Source organism: Phalacrocorax carbo, chromosome 6, assembly GCF_963921805.1.
Source record: "Phalacrocorax carbo chromosome 6, bPhaCar2.1, whole genome shotgun sequence".
NCBI classification, from domain to species: domain Eukaryota; kingdom Metazoa; phylum Chordata; class Aves; order Suliformes; family Phalacrocoracidae; genus Phalacrocorax; species Phalacrocorax carbo.
The window spans coordinates 43,621,018-43,633,385 of NC_087518.1; the positions used below are offsets into that span (position 1 = coordinate 43,621,018).

Here is a 12,368-nt window from a genome sequence, read left to right on the forward strand (position 1 = left end):
AGGAAGATGCCCTGGGGACTGGTGACTAACAAGGAGCATTGTTTATGCTACGAATCCCATCCGGTTATTAGTCTTTGAAAAGTGCTTTGTTTAGCTTATCAGTGCTTCAGCAGGAATGCCAGGGGCATTATTTTTCTTCTAAGTGTATTTCTATTCCGATATTACTGACTCCCACTCAACCCCTCCGTATGAAGTTATGTGTTACCTGAGAGCTGAAAACTAGGCATGTGCTTCAATGCCTTGCTGAATCAGGATCAGGATGGCCAACACTGCACAAACCCAAGCCCCTAAAAGGTTTCCTTATTAATTCTGCTGCATTAAATTGGAGAACGTCTTTACAGAAATCAAGCCTTTCTTAAGGACCATAGAGCATGCCAAAAATAAATACCTTATGAAGTATATATGCCCATCTATTAAAATTATTTTACCATGTTGGACCTTCTGCTTAAAATCTACACTTTACTTGATTAATTGGACAATATTGTGTTACACAATCTAATTCTGCAATTATGCAATTCCAAAGAATCACAAGTGTCTGGCAAGTTTTAAGCCTGTTTCACAAGAGTACTGGTAAGCTACTACTCTATCAGATTATCAAAATACCTGTAGTGTGCCCTTGATCGAGTTAATATTTAAAAATAGTAATGCGGGGTTTTTTAATTAGGTTCAGGTATCTTTTCAATTATGTTAAACATCTTTTGGGGGGGAGAAGATTTATTTAGATGTTTTAGAAAGTGAGGGCTGTTGGGCTTTTTTCCCAGGAGTCCTCTTCTTTTTTAGCAGGTTTCCTTTATTTGAGGAGAAAAAAAGAACACCACAATGTTTCTTGCATAACCGTAATTTAGAAAACCTGACAGACCCTTGCCATTGGGCAACTAAGTTAATAATTGACAAAGAGGCATAGCTGGCCTCAATGAATGATTCCACACCAACACTGTCAGCTGGTGCAACCTACTCGGCCCCTCTCAAAAATTACTGGAAAGAGGAATGGTAAGCCAAACTTTATGTAGGTCTTCTGAACCACGGTAGGAAGTGTTCGTTAGAATGATTATGAATAAATAATTGAAGTATTTATTTATAGTTTTAGTCACTCGATTATGTTTGGAAAATTTGCTAAATTCTTCCCTTTAAAATGTGTCATATTTTTAATTTGCTTCTGATTACGTTAAATATATATTGTGAAATAATGAGCTGTCCTGTGTATCCTCCCTGATCATCTTAATTGGCCTTGTATTTCAGACACAGAGCAGCTGCTCGCTATCACAGGAATCTGACCGAGAGGTCACACAGTATCATGCCTTCCTAACAAGTTTAAACCTCAAAGCAAGGTCTATTTTACTTCTAAATAGTAGCACATGTTCATGGAAAAAATAATAAATGCTTGTTAGCACTCAAATCTGCTGAGTGCTTTTAAACTTTAAGTCTTTCTCTTCAAACATGCTGATGAGGAGGGGCTCATCACTGATGCTTTAAAATTGAATTTCCTTGTTGTCATGAGCTGAGCTGTGTCAGAGAGAAGGGTTTCTGGCTTCATAATCAAGGGCCTGATCACTACTTCATGCATTTCTTTTGCATCTATGTATTAAAAATGTGTCAAATCTGGTGGCAGCATTTTAAAACAATAGGCTTACTTTTGCAGAGTTCTGCTACAATTATTTTCTGAAATGCTCAGCTTTCATTTTAAGCTAAAAGATTTGTCTGGATTTTAAAAGATCTCCTTTTTCTCAAAAATCTGACTGTCACATAGGAAACTTCTGGGCTTGACCAGCTTCGAAGCCTGGCCCCTGCTGAGGTACCTACATGGAGAATTCTTTTGCAAATTTGACCCCAAAAGCAAGTAACACCTGTGATGCTCACTGAGAAAGAAATAAAAACATAAGGACCTGACTTTAGAAAAAGTTCAAACGGTATTTAAAAATAAACGTGCAAACTTCCCACGGCCTTTGCCAACCAACAAATTTAAAATTTGACATGAAGCGCTGTACATCGTCATCCATTGCAACTCCTATGATCTTAATATAAGTCTTCAAAAGCCATTTGTGTCATTTATGAGCATGTGTGTCACAGTACATTCAAGTTGCTGCCTTGCTAGTTTGTTGAAGTAGGTGGGTTCATTTTCCCTCAGTGTTTTCACACAGGGAGTTACTTTATGTCCATTAGCTAGTTCAGGCACATGGACTGGTGAAAACTGCTGATGGTCCCCACTGGTGTGGTGGTGAGGGTTTTCTCACTGGACATGCGGACAGAATCTCTTTGGTCAGTGAAAGCACTATGCCAGCATTTCCTACGTGGGTGAAAGCTTTCACTACCGAGAATTATTTAAAAGGTGGCCAGTGCCACTCTTTTAGAATGCTGAGCCCTGCCCAGTTCTTTCAAAGAATACTCCTGTGCCCTTGAGAGGATGCTGGGTCCCCCAGCTTCACAACATGACAGGGTTCTCCTTGCAAATGGTGAGAGTTTAGACATAACCTATGTGTTTAGTATTACTGTTGGCTAGTGGTAGGCATCTCTAGTACTTGGCCTGCGTGATTTGGGTATCGTCCTTCTACATCTCACTCTCCCTCTGTGCTATATAAGGTGCTTGGGAGTCATAACTCCAGACTAGGGAATTCATGGTGGGAGGGATACCCAAAAGATAGGTATTGTGGCACTTAAACTTTGAGGTGGCAGAGTTTAGGGCTCTCTCTGGATCTTTGGATTCTAAGTCTGTTTTTCAGAATAATCTGCGTCGGAACTTTGGGTGTTTTTTTCCCCCAGGTCTTCCAAATGAAGTGAATTGACTTCTAGTGGACTTAACTTTTTACCGTCCCATTCTGGCCATAGCACAATTCCCAAGAACATATAGGTTAGAAACACCAATATTTTAGGATTTTTTAAGATGAACCTCGGACAAAAACTATAGTATTAGGTGTTCAAAGTAGTCTTAAGAAAATTATATGGAAACTCTTGACTTGGTATCTTTCTTCATATAACACAACTGGAATACTGTGGTTTCAAGTACAAGGAACTCTTGAGCTTCCCTCTGTCCCTTAGACTTGGGAACAAACTAATTTCAAACCTCACCAATGTGAGTAGTATGAATCCTGAAGGAACTTCCACACTTGGTTTTCTGTACTATAATTTGTGGTGCTCTCTAATTTGACTGCAGGTAATCAACAGTTACTGCAAAATGATGTTTCTGGTGACAAATGGTGCAAGGTTGCCCCATGTCTCCCAAAGCAGAGATGTTCCTGGCACAGGAGCATAATTTCTGGATGCTACATAGAAAACTACTTCCATAGTCCCCTTTTTATTCATCAGAGCTGCTTTACGGTATCAGTATGGCATTATCCAGGCCTGGGATTTTCAAAGGTGAGATAGACACCAAGATCCAAATACAAGGCTATGAAGTAGTAACAACTTTTATGGGCACTCTCAAAGTTTCCAGCCTAAGATGCTAACAGAAATGACAATTTTAATTACTGTTTATAATTACATGTAGAACTACCGTATGAGAGGAAGCTCCCTAAAAAGCTGTCATTTTAGGCAAAGTCACACTAAATATTTTGTTAAGACTATTTAATGCCATCAAAACCTCACAGCCTCATGACACAAAATACTAACTGCCATAATCGCTACTTCAATCTCTAATTCAATCTGCTAGTTCAAATGTTCAAAGGCTGGGTCAAGGTTTTGGAAGGGGTAAATTAATTCTGGCAGACTTACAGCTGTATCAGATATAATCTGTCTTCTCTTGCTGTCAGACCCAGCTGGGCGGTCCCCTTATAACTAGGATAAAGCCAACTTGAACACTGTTTTGAGTGCTTGGACTAAATAAATCAGAAATTTGATTATGTGCACATAATGTATTAAAAATAAATGAAAGATTTGGCATGTTTTTCCTAGCCTGTCTACTCAGGACAAGACTAAGTCACTGGTATCTTTGCTGAAGGTGATTCTGAGTCTCTTCTTTCCCCAAAATGCTCTATTTATGTAAGAATGGCTATATCAGGTCAAACCAGGGTCATCTTGCCATCTCTGCAGCAATGGATGCCTACCGAAGAATAAAAAAACATTAATGATACTTCCCTGGAATACTCTTCCATTCTCTAGCAATTTATGGTTCAGGAACTTTCTCAGTCAGAGGTACCACCTTTACACTTAATAGTACTTGATGCCCAGTACCTGTTGAACTCAGAGGTTTCTTGCATCTATAACAAGAACATCCCCTGCTTAATTGTAAAGAACTGCCTTTTTTTTTTTCCTTGGAATGTGTCACCTGTTAGTCATACTGCCAGAGCTGCTTGCTTCCCACCTTGCTTCATTCAGTAAGAGAGAGATTACAGGATAAAAAATTCTGCTTCATGATACTGAGTTTGAGTGATTTTTCTTCACCATATACATGCATGTATTCACCTAGTGTCATTAGTACAGGGTCATTGCTTGGTTCTTTGCTTTAATTCATAGAGTCCTAGCTCTAACTCAAATGCTTTGAGAGCATTTTCAAGGTCTCAACAGCAACTTGCCCTTAGCTGACGAGTTTCCAGCCCCTTCGCGTGGTAGCTTACCTCAGCAGCCAGAACTGGTATCATACAGCAACACAGCAACAGTCAATTCTCCTATTTTCTGAACAGCACAAACTCTGTTTCTGCAGACTTGCTCATTAAGTCAACAGAAGATGAGTCATCTGGAAAAAAACTATAATCATTTGTCCCCCAGGAGTCATATAGTAAGCTAATTATTGTACAACACGTTCTAATACAAAATACACGAGCACTTTCAACTTGTTGAGGTTGCAGAGGGCAAGAGAGTTTTTCAAACTTTCCATTGGTTATGGTCTGGGAATGCTGGGTTTCCCTTGACTCAGTATCTACTGCATAATCAGAAACACATTTGGTGCCCTGTGTTGTATGAGACAAAGCTAAAGAAATGTGTGCGTTATTACTTTGCAAAAATAAAGAGTAGATACCTAATTGGCTTATGTCATGTATGCAGTGTTTATAAACACAACTGCTCTGGGGCAGTTCCTCAGCTGATGAAAACTATTACAGCTTGTATCAGTCGAAGTAATGCTCTTCCGAAGCTGCATGTACCCCATCGGTATTGCGTGGGAAGTCAAAATATAGGAATGTGATGTGCCATATGAATTTTAGGTAGCATTTTGTTAAAACTTGCTTGCCTGGAATTCACCTGTCAGTGTACTGGACTTGCATCTGATCATTGTTATGTTTTAGTTACACATATTCAGTCAGCCCAGCTTTGTTGGGCTATTGTGTGGTTGTTATCTCAGCAGGAGATCATCTTCTCAGTGCATAAAGAGGAAAAACTGAAAACAATGTAAATGCCTTCAGCATCTGAAATTTTGCTCTGGAGAATCAGAAATAAATACATCTATAACTTCACAAACAGTAAAAGAGAGAGACTTTTTCCAGTAGTTATGGCACATTGTTTTAAAACCTCTGGTCCTTATTTACAGATCCTCATTATAGGAAGGAAAGACTGGCATTAAAGATGCTGATTTAAAATGATTAATTTGGTAAACTTTTCATTTTAGACATGGCTGTGGCCGTGTCTAAAAGACCTGGATTCCTGCTCATTCATTTGGCAGATCTACATGACAACCTCTCTCTTCTTTCTTGGAATTATTACATTAGAAAAATGAATGAATTAAATAAAATCTTTGTTGTCAAATAAGCTTGAATCTTCACAGTCACTCTGGATCTTCCAGTATTTGACATGCAAAATATAGAGTCTATTTAATTTTCTCTGTATCAAAACTTCTATAAATAGGTCAGATACTTGAAAGTGTATTCATTGATCCATGACATAGACCAATGCCAACCAGATACCTAAAAACCAAATAAGCAGTCCAAATCGGGCATCAAGGGCCAGCATGCATACAGTGATACTGTAATCCCAAAGTATGCCATCATCTCATCTGAATGCCCTTCCTCAGTGAGAGAGAAATAATACCTATTCCACCTAATGCTAGACCTCTGTGGTTATTAAGAAACATGTGAAGTTCATAATTTTTTTATCAAAGTACAAAATAAAACTGCAATTGACGCCATCTCCTGTTGAAGCTTGCTAAGCATGTGTAGGCAGTGGAGGACAGTCAATAGACTTCAAGACTTTGCCTTAAAGTGAAGGAACTTCCTCGGAAGCTCCCCCACAATTTCTATCTGTTTCTGGGACCGATAGAAACATTGAAGTAACTTTATCTTGAGAAAGAACGGACACTAACCACATTATTATTACATTTTCTTCAAAGACTGATCTCATTGTGGTTATGGCAATTGAACATATGGTCAAATGCAAGTTCCTCCATGGTGTGCTAAGACAAAGCAGGTCCATCATCCATTACAGGTTATCTAATGCATCATATTAAAGGTAGCAAAAACTTTCAATATGGTAAGGAACGAATATCAAGTAAGAATGGGTTTTTTATCTCCCACTGTACCAAACAATCCTGGCATGGATGAATATACTGCCAAATAGATTTTCACTGCTTTCAGGGAATGATTTAGGAGCAAAGACTGGAAGACCAATGTACCTCCTTCAGCCTTTCCCCTGCAGAAATATTATAATACAAATGTGCTTCAAAATGCCTCTTCAGCATTTCAGAGGTTTAAGAATTCTTATCTTCCTGCTCTAGAAACAAAGCTCAGTACTATTCTTAATTATAGACTTTGTTAAGCAAAGGGAAGGATTGTTTGGAAGCAATTTATTTACTTAAATAAAGGATTCATGGTTGCATAGCTTATGATATACACTAAGAATACCATTCTGCCACCCAAGGAAGGCAGAGAACGCACTGCTCTTTATTTCAGTACATTTAAGTGATGGACCTAACTACAAAGGAGGAGGAAAAAGATCCAAAAGATTCTGAGGCAGACTTCGGGTGCCGTCCGACTAATGATGACAGCTAGACAAGCCAGTGCTCCAAACTCGACTGGCTTTCAAAACGTAAATATTATCCAGTGGTGTGCAGATATGTCATCAAAAGCAGAAATGTGGCATCATGATCTTACCTCTGATGCTGGTCCTTTCTGCAGGATTACACAAAGCACTTTTAATTTCTTTGTGCCTAATTTTCATTATCTGCTGAGGTAACAATTATTTATGTGTGACATCTATAGTTAGTTTCTGTGACTCTCTGCTAATCATAGCAAATTATTATTAATGAACATTATTATTATATGTCAATCAAAATACTAATTTACTGAAGACTCTGTACTACTCCTCTTCCAGGAAGCACTCCAGATTTGGCAGCATAGTGATCACAGTGGCTTCAGCTGCCCCATCTGTCTCCAGACAGCTACTCTCCCAGTAGAAACCAACTGTGGACATTCATTCTGTGGTAAGTTTTCTGGATTGACCGTGCTTATACAGGCTACTAAATAAAGCACTCTTCTTACAGAAATCTCAAGTCCTGTGTAAGAACCAGGACCAAGCCCTCCTCCCTGGAATTAACGTAAGTGCTCACGCTAGAAGCAGAAGTCCCATCTTTATATCACCCCCAAAAATCAGTAACAGTATTTTTATTTGCTCATTGCTTTCACATCTACAAGAGAACTGGAGTTCATGATCTGATGAGGCTGAAACTGCCCATGAAGGTACTTCAGGGCTACTGTGCAGCATGAGATCAGTAATCTCTGGCAGAGGGGCAGGCAGGCTGCTGGAGGCAGTACTATCTGACAGTGCAACAGCAAGACACATCAGAAGACACTGGTCAGAACTGTAAACCTCCTTTCTACTGCGCTGGCATTTTACAGAGACCTCAAAGCAAGTGCAAGTTATATTTACAAGCCATTTACACTTTTTTCACCATGTAAGAGTGTTATAAAAAGACCTAAGCCTAAATGAGAGCAAGGGACTGTGTTGTTAATGCTGGTGCAATAAAAACACATTTTTATCTTCAGGAAGTGTCATTTTTCTCTAGATTGAAATGACACTCACACAGCACAACTCCTCATCACCACTGCCACTATCTCCATCCTCTGAATCCTCAACGAAATCAGTGTATCACCAACACATAGGGACACTTTGTAGGGCTCATGAGTGACACCATTTAATACTTCAGGTTGTTTCATGTTTTTATAACATTGATTTATAACATAGAGGAGAAGGGTGCTTTGGATATATCTCACTCCGGGACAAACAGTAAGCATAAGGCCTCAAAACATGTTTCAGATAATGTCACGGTAGTTACAGTTTCAAGTACAAAAACAGACATAGCAACAAAGATCATCAACTGTCCTCTTTCTCTGGCCTGGTTAATTTTCCCTTTTCCACCTGTGAACATGACATAATCATATGGACTTTATTTTTATTTTGAGATCCGCAGAGGAGAAGTCCCATATAGAGGCTTGGTATATATTGGTTGTCATTAGCTGTACGTATTTAGCTGGACTTTACTTTCCTCAAGTTCATCACCATTTACACTCTGAAGCACTGATTCCAGTGCAAGGCATTATATATAACTATGTTTATATAGTAGAAGCGGTCTCTGTAACATGTCTGTTTTTCGTGTCTTAAACCAATAAAACTTTACATTGGGCTTATCAAAACCATTCTGCGTAGATCTAAGTCTGTTGTGACTGAAATCAGTAATAAAACTTCTCTTGATGCCCTGTGGAACAGAGCTAAGGCAACGCTGAGTTCTCTTAATAAATTCCACTCTGGTAAAAGTTTTATTTAAAAAATGTGGTCAACCCAGAGCTTTTAAAGAAGATTAATGTGGACTTACAAAAAATGTCTGATTTTATTATTAGTAGTAATTCATACAGTTTGTCCTGAAGTTTTCCTTTTCAGCTTCAGTTTGAACCATATGTTCAGGAAGTTCAACTGAAAAGCGATCCTTGAGCAATATTATTTTTTTCTAATTAACAAAACCACAGAGATATTTTAGAGAAACCTATGGACTCCCTCAGAAGGTTGTGTAGCAGGCTAGATTAAAACAGGATTTTGTCTATTTTATGAAAAATGCACCCGAGCACAAATAGGTCAACTTCAGAGGAGTCCTTCCTTTCCTGTTCTACTGAACAAAGGATTCTGCATGCAGCAAATTTTAATTTCCACAGGCTTCTTTTTTTGAAAGTCCTTGAAGAACTATGGGATCCATTAGTGGCCCATTGTCATCACCGGGACTGAGCACAGGCACAGGCACAGCAATACAGCCCTGTGGGTCACGATACAGGATCTGGACCCAGAGGGTCAAAGCAGTTCCTGAAGTCAGGCATGATGTTTGTCAAAAGCAAAAGTTCAAACGAAAGCTGGAAGCTGGCTGCCAGACTGAGTTTATACATACCGCATGGGGATTTAGGTATAAACACAGCCATGTGCTCAGCCAACTGGTCTGTATATGCAAACAAAATAGAAGAGTCATAAAGAAAAACCCTGCGCTCAAAAACAAAAGTAAAAAGCACAAGTCAGAGCAAGGTTCCTAAAAATATCTTTGGGCCAAATTTAACATCCCTTGTCCTAGTATATAGGATGTAACTGATAGCATCATGAACATTTTTATCCTTGATTGCGAACACAGTTTCTCCAATATTTCCCTTTTCAGAGACAACAGACAAAGTAAGCCTCGGTGCAGAAAAACCCCGCACTGAGGGCTCCTGAAGACTTTTTGTTACTGAAGAATTCTGCTTACAAGAAACTACTTGCTGGTTATTTTTAGGAACAAAGAGCATTGTTCAATTCAATAAAGCCATTCCATCAAACTGGCCGCGCAGCGTTCTGCTTCTGTTTCACTGGTGTTCTTGTCAAATTTGATCAGTTTAAATGTTGAGAGATTTTTTTTTCCTGACCTGTCACACTGCACACTGTGCCCAGGAGCTGAAAGTCAAGCGGTGCTGCTTCTGATTAGATGCTATTTATGCTTTGCTGTTTTTGCTGTTAGTGCCAGCACTGACATTCATGTATGTCAACCACTGCTGTCAGTTATATGCGTGGTCTAATCTTACTGTCCTCAGGCTCTGCCCTCTTTCACACCTGAGACTTTAGTATGTTGTATTTGGAAATTAGTTAGCAGTTGACTGGGTAAGAAGAACCAAAAGGAATGCTGTAACTCGCTCTTCCAGGGCTACACAGTTCCAGAAGGGTAAGAGAGTTGAAATATAGTACAGGCAGGGAGGGGAGGAGCAAACATACAAAATAGCCCAATGTATGATACTTCATCCCCAATACATATGTTGTGCCACCAGGAGTCTGCATCCCCAGGCTGTCCCTTGGTTGTGCATGCTGGTTTGTTTGGAATAACTGGCCCTCATAACCCATAAAATTCATACTAGCTCTGGAGGAACTCCACCTTTATGCAGCTGCACTGCTTTTGTCCATAGCAGCTAACGCTGTGCTCTGAAGGGTGCCTGTATTCCTGAGCGCTTCAACCACAGTCAGGGGAGCTTCAAGAGTAAGATGCTATCCACAGGAAAAGAAACTGAATCAAAGTCTCCCTTAGGAGGTCCATGTATAGTTCCGTATACCAGTACAGAAGAGCTAAGGCTCCATCTTTACACAGCTACTTTGCAGAGTAAAACCAGGTAGTAAAATGCAAACAAAGAATTACATTAATTTTTACAGTCAGTTGTAGAAAGAGGGTTTATTAATTCTGATAACTTCCTTGTAAACATTAAATATCCTCTAAGACATTTAATGTATCTTTATACAATTTCTTTTTTTTTTGGTAGGTTCCTGTCTGATCACATACTGGAAACAGAGTCCCTGGTTAGCAGCAATAACCTGCCCTCTCTGCAGACAAAAGGTAAGACTTACCTCCCTTGTAGACATCTGCATTATGATACATAAAAAATGACAGGCTTGTGCTCTTAGGATCAACTTTATTTATCCTATAATTTTCCATAGCATTTCAAAACGCACTTAGACTTGAATGACCCTGCAACCATTTGCATTTATCATTCGACACATCGTTTCAGGCAACTCTGTGAAATACTAAACAGGCCTGCAGCATTTTACTTTTGTATAGTTTATTGAACCTCTGGGATAACTTCCCATATAAAGCAACATGGAAGTTCCGAATCTCATCTGACCCTGCTCAGAGGCTGCCTGTTGTACTGGAAGGTTGGATGAAGGTTATAAAAGGAAAAGGTTCTTGCTATTGTGGAACTGGACAAAAGTCCAGTTGTGAGAGAGAGACTATGGAGAGACACATACTACAGAACACTGTCCTTTATACAGGAGATTACAATAAACTGTGCTAATTCCGATCTTTTCTTATGAAGGTGGTTCTTCTGGATAACATCTCTTGTGAAAAGCAACAAGATAATCCATGTAAACAAATTGTACATGACATTAGAGATTACAACAAGCGTTTCTCAGGGCAACCTCGACCCGTAAGTATTTATAAATCTACATTTACCTAGTACCGCATAACACATAGAGACCCAGTAATGAGAATTAGTTTGTATCATTATGTGAATTACCTTTTTATGCCCTTATTGGCAGTACCATAGTGGAAGTGTTGCCATCCACTGCTGGGTCCAGCACCTTCTAGTAAAGGTGCTTCTTAGAGCTCCTAGCTCACAGGAGTCCTTCTGCAGTCATCTTGGCAGGGAGGAGAAAGCAGTGTGGGATGAATTACAGGAAGCAAAGCAGAACTAAAGATGTCTGGGTTGGAACTTTCAAATATGAACTCAGATTTGAACTCCAGGGTTTTAACTTGCCTCGAAAATGTCAAATCAGATTCCAGCTTAGAAAGTAGCTGGGGTTTTTGCCAGGTATTGCCAAATTCGAACAGTCCACACTGGCTCTGCACTTTCTTAAAGCTGGAATCCCAGCTGGTACAGAGACGTGGCAGGCAGTGGAAATGATGTGAAAGATGAGGGCTGAAGGCACCAGTGAGGCCCGTTCTTGACAGGGTGTAGAATATCACCAAAGCAAATCTTCCTCTCCTGTCACATCCTGGTAGGGGGCCTGAAAGGACTGTGGAGTCTGTTTCAATCTATGGGCTAAACTAAGCACTGTGGGGGAGAATATTATTTTTCAACCCAACAAACTAGCATTAATGAAGAGGAATAATCACTCAGCCCTATGGTCCCTGTCCACACCAAAGCAAGACTCGAGGCCTCATTGTCAAGCATTCCTAGCCTACACTCGATGCCAGATTGTAAAGACAGGCATATGCTCACTGCAGCCATTAACGTGCAGTTTCTGAACTGTCAAGCACTTTCTTTTCAAAGTGGTGGGGCAGCGGGGATTCCTTTTAGAAGTGTGCCTCTAGATACTGCAAAATAATTGGACGGTGTAGGTGGATTTGGACGGCACAGGAAGTTTCTGCATTCAAGAAATTTGAATCTAAAAGTGCTCAGGAGACACACTGAACTGAAAGAACTGCATGCATCAGAAGGCAAAATAACTCATCTGAATAT

At 39.7% G+C, this 12,368-nt stretch overlaps 1 protein-coding gene and 1 long non-coding RNA gene across 6 annotated transcripts in view; both read left to right on the forward strand.

The window, feature by feature from the left end:
* Positions 1 to 235: 235 nt before the first annotated feature.
* The window catches only part of LOC104048501 (E3 ubiquitin-protein ligase RNF170), a 29,735-nt gene continuing 17,602 nt past the window's right edge, over positions 236 to 12,368 (forward strand). Inside the window, exons 1-6 of one of the 5 annotated variants that reach the window (XM_064454968.1) lie at positions 241 to 990; positions 3,149 to 3,351; positions 7,231 to 7,339; positions 10,671 to 10,744; positions 11,223 to 11,333; positions 11,909 to 12,356. In XM_064454968.1, the coding sequence (XP_064311038.1) occupies positions 918 to 990; positions 3,149 to 3,351; positions 7,231 to 7,339; positions 10,671 to 10,744; positions 11,223 to 11,333; positions 11,909 to 11,917 (579 nt within the window). In that variant the 5' untranslated portion in view covers positions 241 to 917 and the 3' untranslated portion in view covers positions 11,918 to 12,356. Of the gene's footprint in view, positions 991 to 3,148; positions 3,352 to 7,230; positions 7,340 to 10,670; positions 10,745 to 11,222; positions 11,334 to 11,908; positions 12,357 to 12,368 lie in introns of those variants that run through there. The other 4 variants (XM_064454966.1, XM_064454967.1, XM_064454965.1 and 1 more) reach the window with 4 other exon arrangements.
* LOC135313930 (uncharacterized) lies at positions 7,346 to 9,709 on the forward strand. The gene is made up of 2 exons (XR_010373430.1): positions 7,346 to 7,453; positions 9,548 to 9,709. It is a non-coding gene; the product is annotated as an uncharacterized LOC135313930 (long non-coding RNA).